This window comes from Alosa pseudoharengus, unplaced genomic scaffold (assembly GCF_046254945.1).
Source record: "Alosa pseudoharengus isolate Yale_2024_CS ecotype anadromous, Long Island Sound unplaced genomic scaffold, YU_APseudo_1.1 YU_APseudo_1.1_scf_14, whole genome shotgun sequence".
In the NCBI taxonomy this organism is placed as follows: domain Eukaryota; kingdom Metazoa; phylum Chordata; class Actinopteri; order Clupeiformes; family Clupeidae; genus Alosa; species Alosa pseudoharengus.
Genome location: NW_027468609.1, coordinates 23,753,321 through 23,768,141, shown reverse-complemented (window position 1 = coordinate 23,768,141; position 14,821 = coordinate 23,753,321). Strand labels below are relative to the sequence as shown.

At 44.2% G+C, this 14,821-nt stretch overlaps 1 protein-coding gene across 2 annotated transcripts; it reads right to left on the bottom strand.

Annotated features, from left to right (window-relative positions):
* Positions 1 to 1,496: 1,496 nt before the first annotated feature.
* Positions 1,497 to 14,387, bottom strand: pax8 (paired box 8). Of its 2 annotated transcripts, none has more exons than XM_076283268.1 (11): positions 14,366 to 14,387; positions 9,613 to 9,778; positions 8,815 to 9,012; positions 8,362 to 8,438; positions 7,897 to 8,022; positions 7,105 to 7,277; positions 6,597 to 6,717; positions 5,757 to 5,996; positions 5,257 to 5,358; positions 1,774 to 1,860; positions 1,497 to 1,567 (listed from the first exon to the last, which is right to left on the bottom strand). In XM_076283268.1, exons 1-11 carry the CDS (start codon positions 14,385 to 14,387, stop codon positions 1,497 to 1,499), a joined length of 1,383 nt encoding a protein of 460 aa, XP_076139383.1. The 2 variants fall into 2 exon arrangements, with proteins under 2 accessions (XP_076139383.1, XP_076139382.1); XM_076283267.1 differs by lacking the exon at positions 14,366 to 14,387 and adding an exon at positions 10,733 to 10,802.
* Positions 14,388 to 14,821: the final 434 nt, after the last annotated feature.

The following is a 14,821-nucleotide window of genomic DNA, read 5'->3' as shown; positions in this document are numbered from 1 at the left end:
TCATGCTTTATTTAATTAAAATAGTTCTGTAAAAATTCCATATTTACACTTTAATAATATTATTGACAGTAAAAGTAAAAACAAACTTAAATCACAAGGTCTTGCAAAAAACATTAGCATGACAGAAAATTTGGAACATATATATAGGAGGAGGAAAATAATAGCCTTTGAAATCACTTCATCATACATTGCTTAACTCCATCCCTAAGTGGACAGCTTCAAAATTATTTAAAAGATAAAACTGCATTTCTTTTTTTTCCAGTAATAACATATCACCATATACATTATATACATATTGCCCCTAAACTGTAAACATGTACCATTTTGCAGATGAGCACTTTTATGTAGGACTATACATACTATATACGTTTGTTGAACGTATACATTCTTCCTGTTTACAGGTGTTGTCTTATCAGAAAAGTAACTGCAATCACGCACTGTCTGTAGTACGGTTCAATACCATTACATGAAACTGGTAATCTGGAAATTATTTGATAAAATATAGGGACATTGCTGTGGACTCAATAGAAATACTTCATGCTATAACAGTGTATCAGTGGACAGTGCTACACCGACAGCCTCTCCTCAGCTTGGAACTTTATGTCTGCACCGAATGTCTGCCAGATTGGAGAGCTCAGAAGAATATCTTAATGGAGATGAACACTCGGGGATTAAGAAGTCGAATTAATATCAGAGATAAAGTCTGAGAATAGTGCGGAAAGAATGAGCAAAAATGTTCTTTAATAGCCTAATTCCCTCTCTCACTGGTTCACACGTCTCACCCTGCACTGGGGATTCCATCATACCATCAAATGGATGGTCAATGAGAAGAAGAAAGAGGAGAAAAAAAGAAAATCTTTGGTCGCCATGTTAAGATGGAGCCAGGACAAGGAGAGCAGGCACTGGCCAGCAGTCTCCTGACCAGAAATGGATGTAGACGGTGTCTCTGTGTACACGTCGATGAGACGCATACATAGGCACACTACTGTATGAGGAGCTTGTGTAAACTTGTGCGCATTTGTAATTCTCTGCTGTGAGAGAGAGAGAGACTCACAGCAGAGGTGCCCAACCCTGCCCCTGCAGTCCTGCCCTACCCTACCTGCCTACCTGCCCCCATGGCGGTGTTCTGTTGCCACTCCATTAGACCTCTCCTGATTCTGCTGATCACGCCCCTCCGAGAGACTCTCTGAACATGACCACCAGGTGCGTTTGATTAGAGTCGAGACTTCAAAACCTGCAATGGTGGTAGATTTTCAATAGCAGGGTTGGGCCCCCCTGAACTACAATAAATAAATGAACGGCACCAGTGGCCAGTAGCGAGGCTGGCCTAATGGTCCATGATTCCTACAGACATCACCGCCAGGCCAACAGTTTTGCGCAGGACGCCATTACAATTCATCTGCTCTGACTCCCTCATTTCCTCCTCCCAGAGGAACTTTAAATCTCTTTGCGGCTTCTTCGCTCCTTCTCCTGGATCACGAATCTTGTTCTGGACACTAGAGGTGGTCGTAGGCAGCGGTGGAGGGGGCTGCAGCTCGGGAGGCAGTGCTGTAGTAATATGGCGAACCTGTAGATGGAGACAGGGAGCATGATGAGTATGTGCACATAATTATTTTAATAAATCTCATGTTGGTATGTGTATCTGTGTGAGTCTAGCGACATGTGTGTGTATATGTTTTTATGTTTTTTTTAACTGGATCTTTATCACAAAAGCTATGCTGTATTCACAAGACATTCAGTCCAACTGTATGCATAGCTGTGTTATCTTCTCACCGAGAATGCCTGAGTTGGTGAATCTCCATGCCTCGCTGTAGGAGGTGTAGGGGGAGTGGGTGTAGGTCTGGCCAGAATAATCCGCACCTGCACATGAACGACAGAGCAAAACATAGGCACTGATCAATATTAGAGGAAATGTAGCCTATAGCATGAACACAAACAAGAACAAAGCCATGTAACTGAAAGGGATGATCACAGGCGTTAACAAGAGAGCAAGCGGGGTGTTTTAACACATGGATGCACCGTTTAATGCATTTCTTTTATAGGACACACACATACACGGCTTGTGTGATCACTTGTGTATGTGTTGCTCTAACATTCTCATTCGGGCGGTTGGAGCAGACGCTTCTACAGTTTTGGGTCAGATCTAGACAGGTTCCACCAAACTGACTGCTGCCATGTGGTTAAAGACGCGGTCTACAATTTGGTTTTGTGAAAAGGTTGTTGATAGTTCAGCTCAGCTCAACAGCCAATCAAATGATAACCCTCCCTTTTGTGCCCCTGAAGCACCACACTGATTGGCTGGGACTGTTTATGCACGGCCCGAGCCCCAATGTTTGTTGTTTCCCATCTACATCGCCATGACTTTCTATGATGACCACACTGATTGGATAGCTAGCTTGGATAACACTCTGAGAAGCATTGCATTGAATTTGACAAAAAAAAATGGGATTGGAAGCATGGACTGTGCCTTTAACTAAATGGACTCCGAGCAAAGGGAAGGCTGAGATTTTGTTAATGTTTGTGCTGACTGTAGTCATAGCACAGAGTATTAGAATACCTTAGGATAACAAGGCATTGGCTCATTCTTATTCGCCCAGTCTATGTTTTCGGTCTTTCTCTCTCCCTTTCTGTCTTTCTCTTTTGATCTGTCTCTGTCTTTCTGTCACTCACTGTGCCAGTCTCTCTCTCTCTCTCATTCTCTTTGTCGCTCTTTCTCTCTCTGTCTCTCTCTCTCATTCTCTCTTTTTCTATCTCTGTTTCTCTTTCTCTCTCTGTCTAACTCTCTCTCTCTGTCTCTCTCTGTATCTCTCTCTCTCTCTCTGTCTCTCCCTCTCTCTCCCTAGGCTCATGTGAGCTTGTATTGTTTGTCGTTTCGGCAGTGTGGGCTCAGCCTTTAGCACATAATTCACCAACGGTTAGGGCGCGCTTGTAAACCATTAATCTGCAGGCCAGGTGGACGGCTGAGGCTGGGGGGCAGGAATGCCGCGGCTCACTGGTGCGTACCGTTAGTCTTGGCGTCCTCTCTCCAGTGTCCACACCATACCCGCCCGCCCAACCCACCGCCCGGAAAAACACCCTACACTCCCTCCTGCCCCCTCTCTCTCTCTCTCTCTCTCTCTCTCTCTCTCTCTCTCTCTCTCTCTCTCTCTCTCTCTCTCTCTCTCTCTCTCTCTCTCTCTCTCTCTCTCTCTCTCTCTCTCTCTCTCTCTCTCTCTCTCTCTCTCTACCACACTTCCTCCTTCGGCCCTCTTTCACGTCCTCCAACAAACGTCCCTCCACGTCCTCCTTCTCTCTCTCTTTTTTTAAAAACATTCCAATATCTAATTGGTAATTATGTTGGCAGGATTGAATCCCCTGGTACCCCCCCCCCCCCTCCCCACACACACACACACACACACACACACACACACACACACACACACACACACACACACACACACACACACACACACACACACACACACACACACACACACCCTCCCCCCTCCCTCTCAGAGAGTAATTGTGTATGAACGCTTCCTCACTGTGAGCCCCGCCAGAGAAAAAAAATAATAAATCAGAGCCTCTCATTTCGCGCTTCGAAGGGCAGACTTCAAATAAAAAAAAGAGTGAGAGAGAGGCACATCACACCATACACACTACAAAGCACCCCTCCTTCTCTCCTCTTCTCCTACTCCTGCCCCCTCTCCTTCCTCTTCATCCCTCTCTCTCTCTCTCTCTCTCTCTCTCACTCTTTCTCTTTACCCAAGCCGACTGTGCCACCCTCTAGTCCCCTCTTTGCATCCCACCCACCACACCATCCACACACACACACACACACACACACACACACGCCAGCCCCGCCTCCCCTCTCCTGGGCCCCACAGTTCCCATGGCGATGTGTGGTCAGAGCAGCAGTGGCCTGGTGGTGGTGTGTGATGTGTGTGTGCGAGAGTGTGTGTGTGGTGGCGGTGGTGGTGGGGGGGGGGGGGGAGGGTGGTTGCGAGCAGCAGGGCGGAACCCCCAGCCTGTTCTCTCGTACCCCCTGGGCCCTGACTCCGGCGCGGTGCAGTTCACCAGTGGAGCAGGCTACTCATTAACCCCTCCAGCCCTCCTTCCTGTTAATCTCCCAACCCAACCTCCCTCCTGACGCTCCCTCCCTCCCTCCCTCTTTCCATCCCTCCATCTCTCCATCGCTCGCTCTGTGGCCATCGCACTCCCTCCTTCCCTCACTCTCTTTCTCTCTCTGTCTTTCTCTGTGCCTCTCTTCTTCTCTTCCTCTCCCTGTCTGCTATCTCTTTCTTTTTGCCCTTACTCTTCTCTTTCTTTTTGTCTCTCCCTCCCCCCTTTTCTCTCAATTCTTCCTCATTCTCTCTTTCTCCTTCTTCTTCTCCATGTATCCCTCCCTCCTCTCTCTCTCTCTCTCTCTGTTTTTCCATCCCGCTCTGTGTGGCCCTGTGCCAGCTGCATGCATCAGACTTTATTTTTCACAACACTGGTTTTCGTTTTCCCCCCCCTCCCTTCTATTCTGTCCTTCAGCCATCTAATTTTCTGCCGTTCTTCTGTCCACTCTGCCATGGCAGTTTCTCTTGGCTTCTCGACCTCCTCTGGGGGGTGATGGTGGTGGTGGGGGTGTGTGTGTGTGTGTGTGTGTGTGTGTGTGTGTGTGGGTGTGTGTGTGTGTGTGTGTGTGGGGGGGGGGTTCAGAGTTGTAATTCATGTTTGAGGATAAAAAATAGTGTGGAATTCTCTGCTGAAAGACTCGACTCGCCTCTCAGCATTTTTAAGCCGAGCCATGAAGTCAACATTCAGGTCTTTTTCTTTTTCACATTAAAGATAAGGATTTAGGTCTGCACAGCGTATGCATTTACTTATAAATATCATAAAAATGTATGTCACGGGTAATCGTGGAGGGAATTTAACGCAGTATGGATCACCTGCTATGTGGTATATATTACTAACATTAAATATTCAGAAGAGCTGTATTAAAAACAGCTGTCCCATTGCATTATCTTTGACTCCCTACTGTGAGCACAAGGACAGAGTCTTGAGTAGATCTTCATATTTGACTCTTACTATCTGTGGTTCAAGAACGCTAACCCAGGATGGAAAAAGAGAACCCACTAAAGGTAAGAATACATTTAATTTGCATTTATATGTATGTGAATATGAATGTGCCTAAATGTGAATATGATTGTGCCTAAATGTATTAGTGTGTCTGTGTGCTTGTACGGTCTAATGCATAGGGACTAATGCATGTGCTGTAAGAGCGCTCACCTGCTACCATCCCTGTGATGGCGGAGGAGGAGTAGCCTGTCTGGCCAGCAGAGGGGATGTGTGGAGGGTAGCCAGGGAGACTGGAACTGACCATATCTCTCCCTAAAAGTAAATAAGCACGAACACACACACACACACACACACACACACACACATCAGTTAGCTAATGCTCCTTCCCAGGTATGAAATAACCCTGAAATGAATCTTGCCCAAATTTGGCACTCATGGGTCAGACTTTTTAAGAAGAACTCTGACACTGTGTCGCATTTACATCCCACAGTGACATTTAATATTTACATATTTTTTTTCAAATCCCACTTTCAGTATATAATTAGTACATTTTAATCATGAGGACACAGTATTTCGTGAGTACACAGTAATTAGAAGTCAATATTTGGGCAGCCGTCCTGGGCACAGCTGATAAGCATGTCACATGACACCAGAATGCAAATGAGAGGCTATGCTGTGGTGATGGAGGGGGCGGAGCCATGAGTGTTTACCTGCGATGAGTGATTGGCTGCTGAACTGCCCGTAGACTGGAGCATGATGGGAAAATGAGTTGAAGGCATGAGAGAAATGGGAGGCGGAGCCGCCACAGCTGTTACTGACGGACGCCGGCGCCTGAATGGCTTGGAGGTCCAGGAAAGCGGAGTTGGCTATGATGCTGGGGGAGGGGCTCGAGCTGGTCACCTCGGGCGACACTTCCTGTTTCAGACAGAGTGGGAGGGGCTGTAGGGGATCTGGAGGCGGGGCATGGCGTGGTGCAGCAGCAGCGATGGACAGGTGGGCAGGAGGGCAGGAAGGCAGGCGGGATACGCAGGTGGGAGGGTGGAAGAGGAGTGTGAGGAGGAGGAGAATGAGACAAATGAAAAATTAACGGATGAGAAATGAGCGGCTGTACAACACCAAAGAAAACAGCTGCAAACGCCACCGGTAGCCATTAACTTAAATCAAAGGCATGAGCGATGAGCGCGCGGTGACAGCGTCGGCATCAACGCCGCCGAGGAGACAATGGGGCTGAGGCTGCGGCTGAGATGTACATTCCCCTACATCTGTTTTGTGTTAGGCTTCAAATAGAGCGTTGGGCCGTTTGGGCTAATTAGCCAAATTAATTATTCAATGCATCAGCAAGCATGACAAGCTGAAATGTGGCTGCACTGAAATGGAGAGGAAAAAAAGAGTAGAGGGAGAGAGAGTGAAACAGAGGGAGGGAGAGAGAAGAAGGACAGAATAGCATTGGGCAGGTGCAGAGAGAGAGAGAGAGAGAGAGAGAGAGAGAGAGAGGGAGAGAGAGAAAAATGGAGGAAGACAGAGAGAAGTTGTACATTTCGTATATTCACCTGCAACAACAGTATAACTCTGGTGTGCGGACAGGTTGCGTCCGATGGCTGCACTTGATGTTGACAGGCTGGACTTCCCATCCTCTAGACTTCCATTGATGAGGGACAGGGGGTATAAAGCCTGCAAGTGGCACACAAATAAAGCTGAAGGGCAAATACCCACCCAGTCCCTACTAGGCACTAATAAACAACAAAAACTACTACTGGCCATTTTTTCAATAATAAGTCGTTGAAAAAGCCATGCATGAATAAATAATGTTTGTCAACCTATTATGTATAGCAAGTGTGTTTCAAATAAAATATGTTTAGCAATATACAGTATATCTGAGTCTAAATTAAAAATATCCCCCTCCCCAAAACAAAAACCCCAAAGTGCCTATGAAAATTCTTTCTATAGTTCAATAAAATGAAAGAAAAATAAAACACAAAGGAACACACTCTAATGTAAAGTTCACAAACAACAACAAAAATGTGTGAGTAAAACTGATTAATTGTCTGCAGGGTGTACCTGTTCTGTTTTGCTGGCGGTGGTGGAGCCAAAGGCGTCAGAGGGGTAGTGGTGGCGCTCGAAGCCGCAGTCCAGGTGCTGTGTGGGGGGGAAGTGTTCCGGTCTCAGCTGCTTCCTGGGGCCGCCTCCGCTGCTCTGAGAGTCCACACTCAGCCGACAGCTCTCCTGGTCACCTGGTTCACACATGCACACACACACACACACACACACACACACACACACACACATACAATACCACAGACACACATGAACACACACACACACACACAGAGGCGCGTGCGCGCACACACACACACACACACACACACACACACACACACACACACACACACAAAAACACCACACACACAGAGTCAGTGGCAGGTCTTTAGCTCTTGCCTGGCCGCAGGCTACTTACAAAGTCTGGTCCGTTCATTAGCATGGAATCAATACGCAACATTGAGTGGTTCAGTGGGGGAAACAGTCCGTCCCAGTGAGAAAAACTCAAGTTGAATCAACACCGTGTGGAGAAGCTCATAAACAAACAGCCATTTCATTGCAATACAGCGGCCCTATATACTCCAGGGAGGTTAAATGAGACAGAGAGAGAGAGAGAGGAGAGAGAGGAAGAGAGAGAGCAAAAAAAAGAGGGAGCGAGAGAAGGAGCGGGAATGAGAGGCCTTATTAAGCTGAATGGATCCTGCAATCATCATTAGCAACGTGCAGCAGGGGGGAGCTTCGCCCCAGAGGGAGGACGCAAAGGCGTCTGTGGAGAGAGTCTTTAGCCGGTGCGGCGGGAGAAACAGTACTCACTGTCATCGTGGCTCCTCTTGCCCTCCGTGGTGGCTTGTGGGATGCCCAGCAGGCCGCTAATGGAGTAGGTGGATCCCAGAGAGTCGGACTGGGGGGACTCGGGCGGGGTGACCGCAGAGCTGGGGACTAGGGGTCAGAGCAATACACAAATTAGCCATTAGCATAGTGTCTTTGTAATTTAATTGCAACCAAAGTGTTCACCTCTACCGAAGTCATGTTTATCTTAGATTTACCACAGTGCTGTGCATTAAAAATATAGTCCTGTTACATTGAGATATATGAACAAATAAATGAGGAATATGGCTAAATAACTGATGCATTTTACTTTACTAATTTACTTAGTGATATTATTGACAAGCCCACCTGCAGCTGGCCCTTATGTTGTTATGTAAATGATTTGTTTGCTAAGGCGCTTTGTTGCCAGTGGGTTCAAAGGCGCATCACAGCAGTGTAAGAATCACTCACTCAGTGTGTGTCCGGGGCTCAGTCCTTTGCTATCCAGAGGCAGGTTGAAGGACTGCTGCACTTTTGTTCTAATAATTCTGAAAAGAGATTTTAAAAAAAGACAAATAAGCCATCTTACTTACCATGTGGATTAAGACAATAGACCCCTTAAATAAAATAAAGAGAAAAAAACATGACAGACAAACAGTACACAAAAAGTATGTGATGACCTACCAAAAGTAATGAGAAGAGTCTAATAACCAAAATGTATTGGAAAATGTTTTTGTTTTTTACATGTTTTCATAAACATGCTCCTTTTGAAAAATGTCATGGAGTTTTTTACCAACATTAATTAACTTTACCAATCTAGTATTACTATCCCGTCTCCATGAACAGTGCTCTCTAAAGGCATTTTTCTTAAACTGTTAGTAAATAAACTGTAAGTAAATAAACTGTTAGATGTGTACTGTGTACCTGTTGATGGAGCTGACACTGGGCACGGTGTCGCTGTCGCACACCCCCTCGGCCAGGAGCCTGTCTCTGATCTCCCAGGCAAACATGGTGGGGTTCTGCCGCTTGTATTCGGCTATCTTCTCCACCACTTTGGGTGTGGCTACCTTGGGCTTGGAGCCACCGATGACCCCTGGCTTGATGCTGCCAGTCTCGTAATATCTGTATGGGAGGTCAGTGATGTGCAATTAGGGACGGGTGGAGACGTGGTGGGAAGTTGTGTTTGCGTGTGGTCAGGTGTCAGTGTGTGTGTGTGTGTGTGTGTGTGTGTGTGTGTGTGTGTTTGAGAGAAGAACAACATTTTCTTTCATATGAATTTCTCTGACAAATTTTGAGTGTTTATGTCTCTGTGTAAGATTGGAAAAAATCCCTAGCAGGGAAAAGAAAGTCAATTTTTATGAAGAGATTTGCCTTTGAGTGGAAATGAGAGAATGAACAAAGGATCGGATTAAGTACTGTATGTATGTCAGTATCTGAGAGATTATGCATGCATAGATATACTGTGTGAGAGAGCTAAATAGTGTGTATGTCTGTATATGTGTGTGTGTGTGTGTGTGTGTGTGTGTGTGTGTGTCTGTGTATGGTGTGAGTGTGTATGGTGTGGGTGTATATTGTGTGTGTGTATATGTCTGTGTGTGTGGGGGGGGTCTGTATATGGTGTAAGTGTGTATGGTGTGTGTGTATATGTGTGTGTGTGTGTGTGCGTGTTTGTGTGTGTGTGTGTGCGTGTGTGGCCATGGCTCCGTGTGCGTGCTCCCTCACCGGCCCAGGATCTTGCTGACGCAGCCGTGGCTGACCCTCAGCTGGCGGGAGATGTCGCACGGCCGCACGCCCTGGTGCGCCATGTCCACGATGCGCTGCCGGATCACCTCCGGAAGCGGCCGGCCATTCACAAACATTCCGCCTAGTTGGTTAAGGCCCCCATGACCTGGGGGAGGGAGGGGGATGAACACACATTAAACGGCACGCCACCTTTAAAGCCTGCTGTCCAGGACAAACACAAACACAGGCTCAGTGCAGTGAGGAGGGCTGCAGGCAGGCTGGGACAGCTCTATCTGGCTCTATTTGTTAGGGCTGTAAACCTACTCCAGACCCAGACAGGCTCTTAGCCACTGAATCCTCTTTAATGAGATTTTGACAAGGCGAGGTTAACATTTACAGTCAACTTCTCGGTCCATCATCTCTTTTATTCATTGATTATGGCTTAATGTTGTATGCAAAATTGTATGGAAAAATTACCCAATACAAATCAGAATAACCATGAAAAATTACTCATAAAATTTACCAATAAATTGTCTGGTCTATTCAGTCTATCTAGAATATTTTCATCTTAAAAGGAATTTGAATGTTAGATGTTATTGGTCTTTGCGATAACAAAAAAACCTATTTAAAGGGAAATAATAATGAAATAATAATGAATTTTGCATGGACTCTTTAATAACTTGGTTCTAATTATTTTCAACATTAATGAAAGAAAAACAGATAAAGAGAAAGATAGAAAGACAGATAAAGATAGAAAGACAGACAGACAGGCAGAGAGAGAGAGAGAGAGAGAATTATGAATTATGATCTTCCTCAGATCATAAATAGTCACATTCATCATTAGATGTCACTTTCCTCACAAAGAAAAAAACATGAAAATCTTTCAAGTCTTTTTCTCATTCTCATTCTCCCTTGTTAGGAGGAAGAAATAAGGCCTCTTTTTGGTTGACTGCATACTATGGACACTGGACACTCTTCCTGGTAATCCTGGTTTGTATCATATATCATAAATTACAGAGCAAAGATAAACCATCTGACTACAGTGAACAGGTAAGCCATTTACAAAACATATGATGATTTTCCAAACAGTGATTATAAAAAAAAAAAAAAGTAAACTGACCAATTATGTCGGATCTAGCTAGAATTTTGACAGCATCTGGTCTAGACAGCTCTGTGCAAGTCTTCCACATTTTAGGGGGATCTGTCCGGGTTTCCTAAGGGGACATAGAAGGAAGGGGATTGTGGTTCAGTAAACTGGCCTTTGCCTCCTGGCTGTCAGTAAGTGTGCCAGTATAGCATGCTGCTGCACTGAAACTTTGAAATCAAGAAGAGAACTGGACCAGAGCTAGCGGTGCCTAGCCATCCTGTGCCACAACAGCAATATGTTGAAAAATCTACCCTATAGGCCTAGAATTGCAAGGGCTGGTCAGATGTTATTTACGTTTCCTAGGATTACATTTGTGATTTAAAAAAAAGAAAATAATCCGGTAGGTAGCCCACTTCAGTGCGATAGGCTATAGCCTAGAATTGACGAGTACAATTATTTCTGGATAAATAAAATAGAGCTATTTTTCACATGAAAAAGGCCTACGCTACGCCAACTTCGCCAAAGTTACCAGAGTAGCCGGAATCACGCGTCTTTAGCCTATAGGCCTGGTTTGTCCCCGAAGGAATCACGTCAATTGTCCAGGTGGATTGAATCAACTTCATCGGATCTTCCCATGAAACTGTCTGTTGGCTCGCTGAACAAGAACTGAACCGCGGGCGGGCCTCAGATGGTAGGTTAACTTCAATATGTAAATGCTCGTAGGTCTATTACTGTCAAGTTAATGATAATGATAATGATAACAAAAACGTATTTTAGGCATCACATCCGAAGAGACTGGTATAATTTATCACTGCTGTTTTACGAGACAGTCTAAATGGCGAGCAGGCCATCGTGTTGTTGGCGCAGATCTAGACTAACCCAGACATTAACCCTACAACTGCAAGGTCACATGCTGGCACTGAAATCGACATTTGTCTGCATCCGAGGGCAACAGGGGGCAGCACAAGTTTCCCCCCGTCATCATAGAGGTTAAATTAAACTTGTGCTGTAATATTCCATATACCGATGTTAGTCTAAGCGCATGATGCCTATAGCCGACTTTCATTAACTAAATATGTAAACTCTTGTGTAAACTCTTGTGTCTTTGTCTTTTGGTTTTCTGAGCATTTAAAATAATAGCATAATAGTAATAGACATAGTGGAAAATAATACTAGGCTAATAATAATATTTCTTATTATAATACGACACTGTAATAATAGGCTACGGTTTATTAAGCATTCACATCAGCTATGTGCTCAGATTGGCAGTGATATTTAAAATAGAATTCATATAGGCCTAATTTAGGTCACTGGGGCTACGAAGGAGAATGTGGTACTTGTGTTGTAACATAACGCAAGGAAGTAAGGATCAGGTTCAGCTTGCGTCCTTTTGTTTTGGGTCTTCTGTAGTCCTCTGTCTCAGTGGTTTGCATCAGTGACTTGCTTAGAATCCCTACTTTTAATTTAACCCATTCAGGGTCTTGCTTCCCCTCGCTCTTTTCTTGTCCTCTCCCGCTTTCATTACCACATCAAACGGCGCTATTAACGGTGCTAGCGGAGTGTGTAAAACTCTCCCCGCCAAGCTTCACCACCCGGCAGGATATTAAAGTGAAGCTACCCCAAGGGAATAAGCACCACAACAGACACTCTCATACAGAGATACAGAAACTCTCTCTCTTTCTTACACACACACACACACACACACACACACACACACACACACACACACACCAGTAACATCATCCTCATTGCCCAGCCTTCCACGAAACCAATGGCTCTACCCTAACATTAACACAAACACACAATGGCATAATACACTAACCACTGCTAAACTATTTATGTTCGACTTAAATATCCTCATTATTGTGTGTAGTGGGCCCAAGTTAGCATGCGCTTCTCTCTATATTAGATGGGTGCCTAATTACGCTCAGGGTACACTACTTTGAAGTTTGCATAATATAGAATCACCAAGGTTGTATTAAGTACGAAATGTAACATTTTATACTGTGTGATTATAATAAAGGCCATAATGGTAAAGTCATGGGATAACAGGATGGGAAATGGTCTCTCATCGTTGGTCAGGCCCATCAAACTGAAGGCAAATTTTACTCATTAAATGGAAAATGACTGTCATAAATTATTTCCAAATATTTTGTCAGAAAGCTCAATTTCCGATGCATATTGTTAAACTATTCACAGGTCAACACTATTGTGTGCATATATTACACTGACAACACATTCTCCATAGTGTGTGAGGTTTTCAGATCAACTCAGATCAACTGTTAAAGCAATATTCTCAATGACAGAATAAAGGCTTTTCGATTACAAACAGTCTATTATAATACACATTTAGGCTATATAAATACATTGCTGAGGAAAATTATGTGTAAGTTCAATTATTATGATACCATCGATACATCATACTAACCAACCGATGCTCAACTTGCCTATTCCTCTCAGAGGCAACTCACACCAGCGCTACCCCTAGACTCCATATTCTAAAAAATACAGCTTAGGCTACTTTGACTTCTCATTTAACACAAATTGACATAGGTAAATGCATATTCTCACTTGAAGTTTTAAATGAGATCATCTGAGATGTCATGTTTGTTATAAGTGCTTTCCCCTCAGGGACGCGTGTAAACAAGCTCCGAGTCTTTGACATTATTGAATTGACATCGACAGGACTACCAAGTGTCAGTCTGCTGGCTGGTATCACCGCCAATAAACTGACTTCAATGCAGGAGCGTATGCCTATTAGAGAAGTAAAAAAGAAAATAGCCTTTAGCAAGCCTTTCTCGTCGCTTTGCCATCCTCATTGAGACTGGCACACAATCATGCCACCCAGGGGTTCTTGTCTTGCATATTGTAAATGTTAAAGTGAGTTAATACGCACGCTGAGTTACTGTCTCACTGCTGCAATCACACAGGGCTTGGATGAAAATATTACTGACTAGACTAGGTCTTTCCGAGGTGTAAGATGAAAATATGTTGATTTGTGGACGAACTGGCATATGCTGTATAACCGAAAATCCACCGGTACGCTTGGAGTTTGGCAGCATTGACTGGGGGTATCGAGTGATTGCCCATTTTCAAAATGCAACCCAGGTTAACAATTAATTTAGGTAATCATGTTTATCAGTAGGCTATATTTTGGATAAAGTAAAAAAAAATGGAACAACAGCAAGTAGCCTACAAAAAACAGATACAGTCAATGGAAGCCCACAGAGGATAACTGGTATAACAGGTATAACTCCACAACTTCACCTGCATTTTAAAACTTGTAAAATGCTAGCATGAAATGCAAGCCACGGGGCTAGGAAAAATATAATTGCAAAGATTTAGCAAACAGAGTGATGGCCTTCAGCTCAACATTTCAGTTACTGACACTTTTCAGAGGGATATTATATAATTTAGATGAAAGTACCAGTTCAATATCTGCATTTATGACAGCTGAATCGACGATTAAATAATTATTATAATGTTATATGGATGAACTCGGTGTTGTAGCGTTTTATGTGACATTTAACCTCGCCTATTTGAAATATTTTAATACACGACCACATTATTGTTATTTGTTCAGCATATTTATACCAATATTATTTGTTATTTTGCGCACACCACGGCAGAAACAGAGGCTATATGTATATATGGCTATCTGTTTACCTCGGCCTGTGGTGCTGGACATTTCTCTGAGGTCTTGGTCGTTGGGTGTCCGGGACAAATGTAGGAGGTCCACGCTTTCAGTTAATCTGCTGTGTTTTAGTCCATATGGGGGGGCTCTCGCCTGGTATGAAAATGTTCCTGCGTGGACACTTAAATGCACTGCAAAAGGACATATCATAGTAGTTAATATCGGCTCACTAATTTACTAAAGTTATAATAACGGCTTTCGCGTCCGACCGACGTTCATCATGCTTTGCAGCTTTACCCTGAACTTAGCGCATTTGAAGTCAAGTGGATTCGTCCGCTCCTACATGAATGGTTTAAATAGTTCTAGTGGAAATGCAACCAGTTTAGCTCTTATTGCTTAGTTGTGTCGCCCATATTTTTGTCTTAAATTGCACTAGTTCTCTTGGATCTTGTTAACTTCAGATATGATGATACAGCAATAACAGTTTC

Coding starts and splice junctions, on each gene's coding strand:
- pax8 (XM_076283267.1), bottom strand. CDS start 10,802: ATGTGGAAGACTTGCACAGAGCTGTCTAGACCAGATGCTGTCAAAATT. Junction 8,439..8,814: donor AGTGTCAGCTCCATCAACAG/GTACACAGTACA, acceptor ATCTCTTTTCAG/AATTATTAGAACAAAAGTGC. Junction 1,861..5,256: donor CATCACAGGGATGGTAGCAG/GTGAGCGCTCTT, acceptor GTTCATGTGCAG/GTGCGGATTATTCTGGCCAG.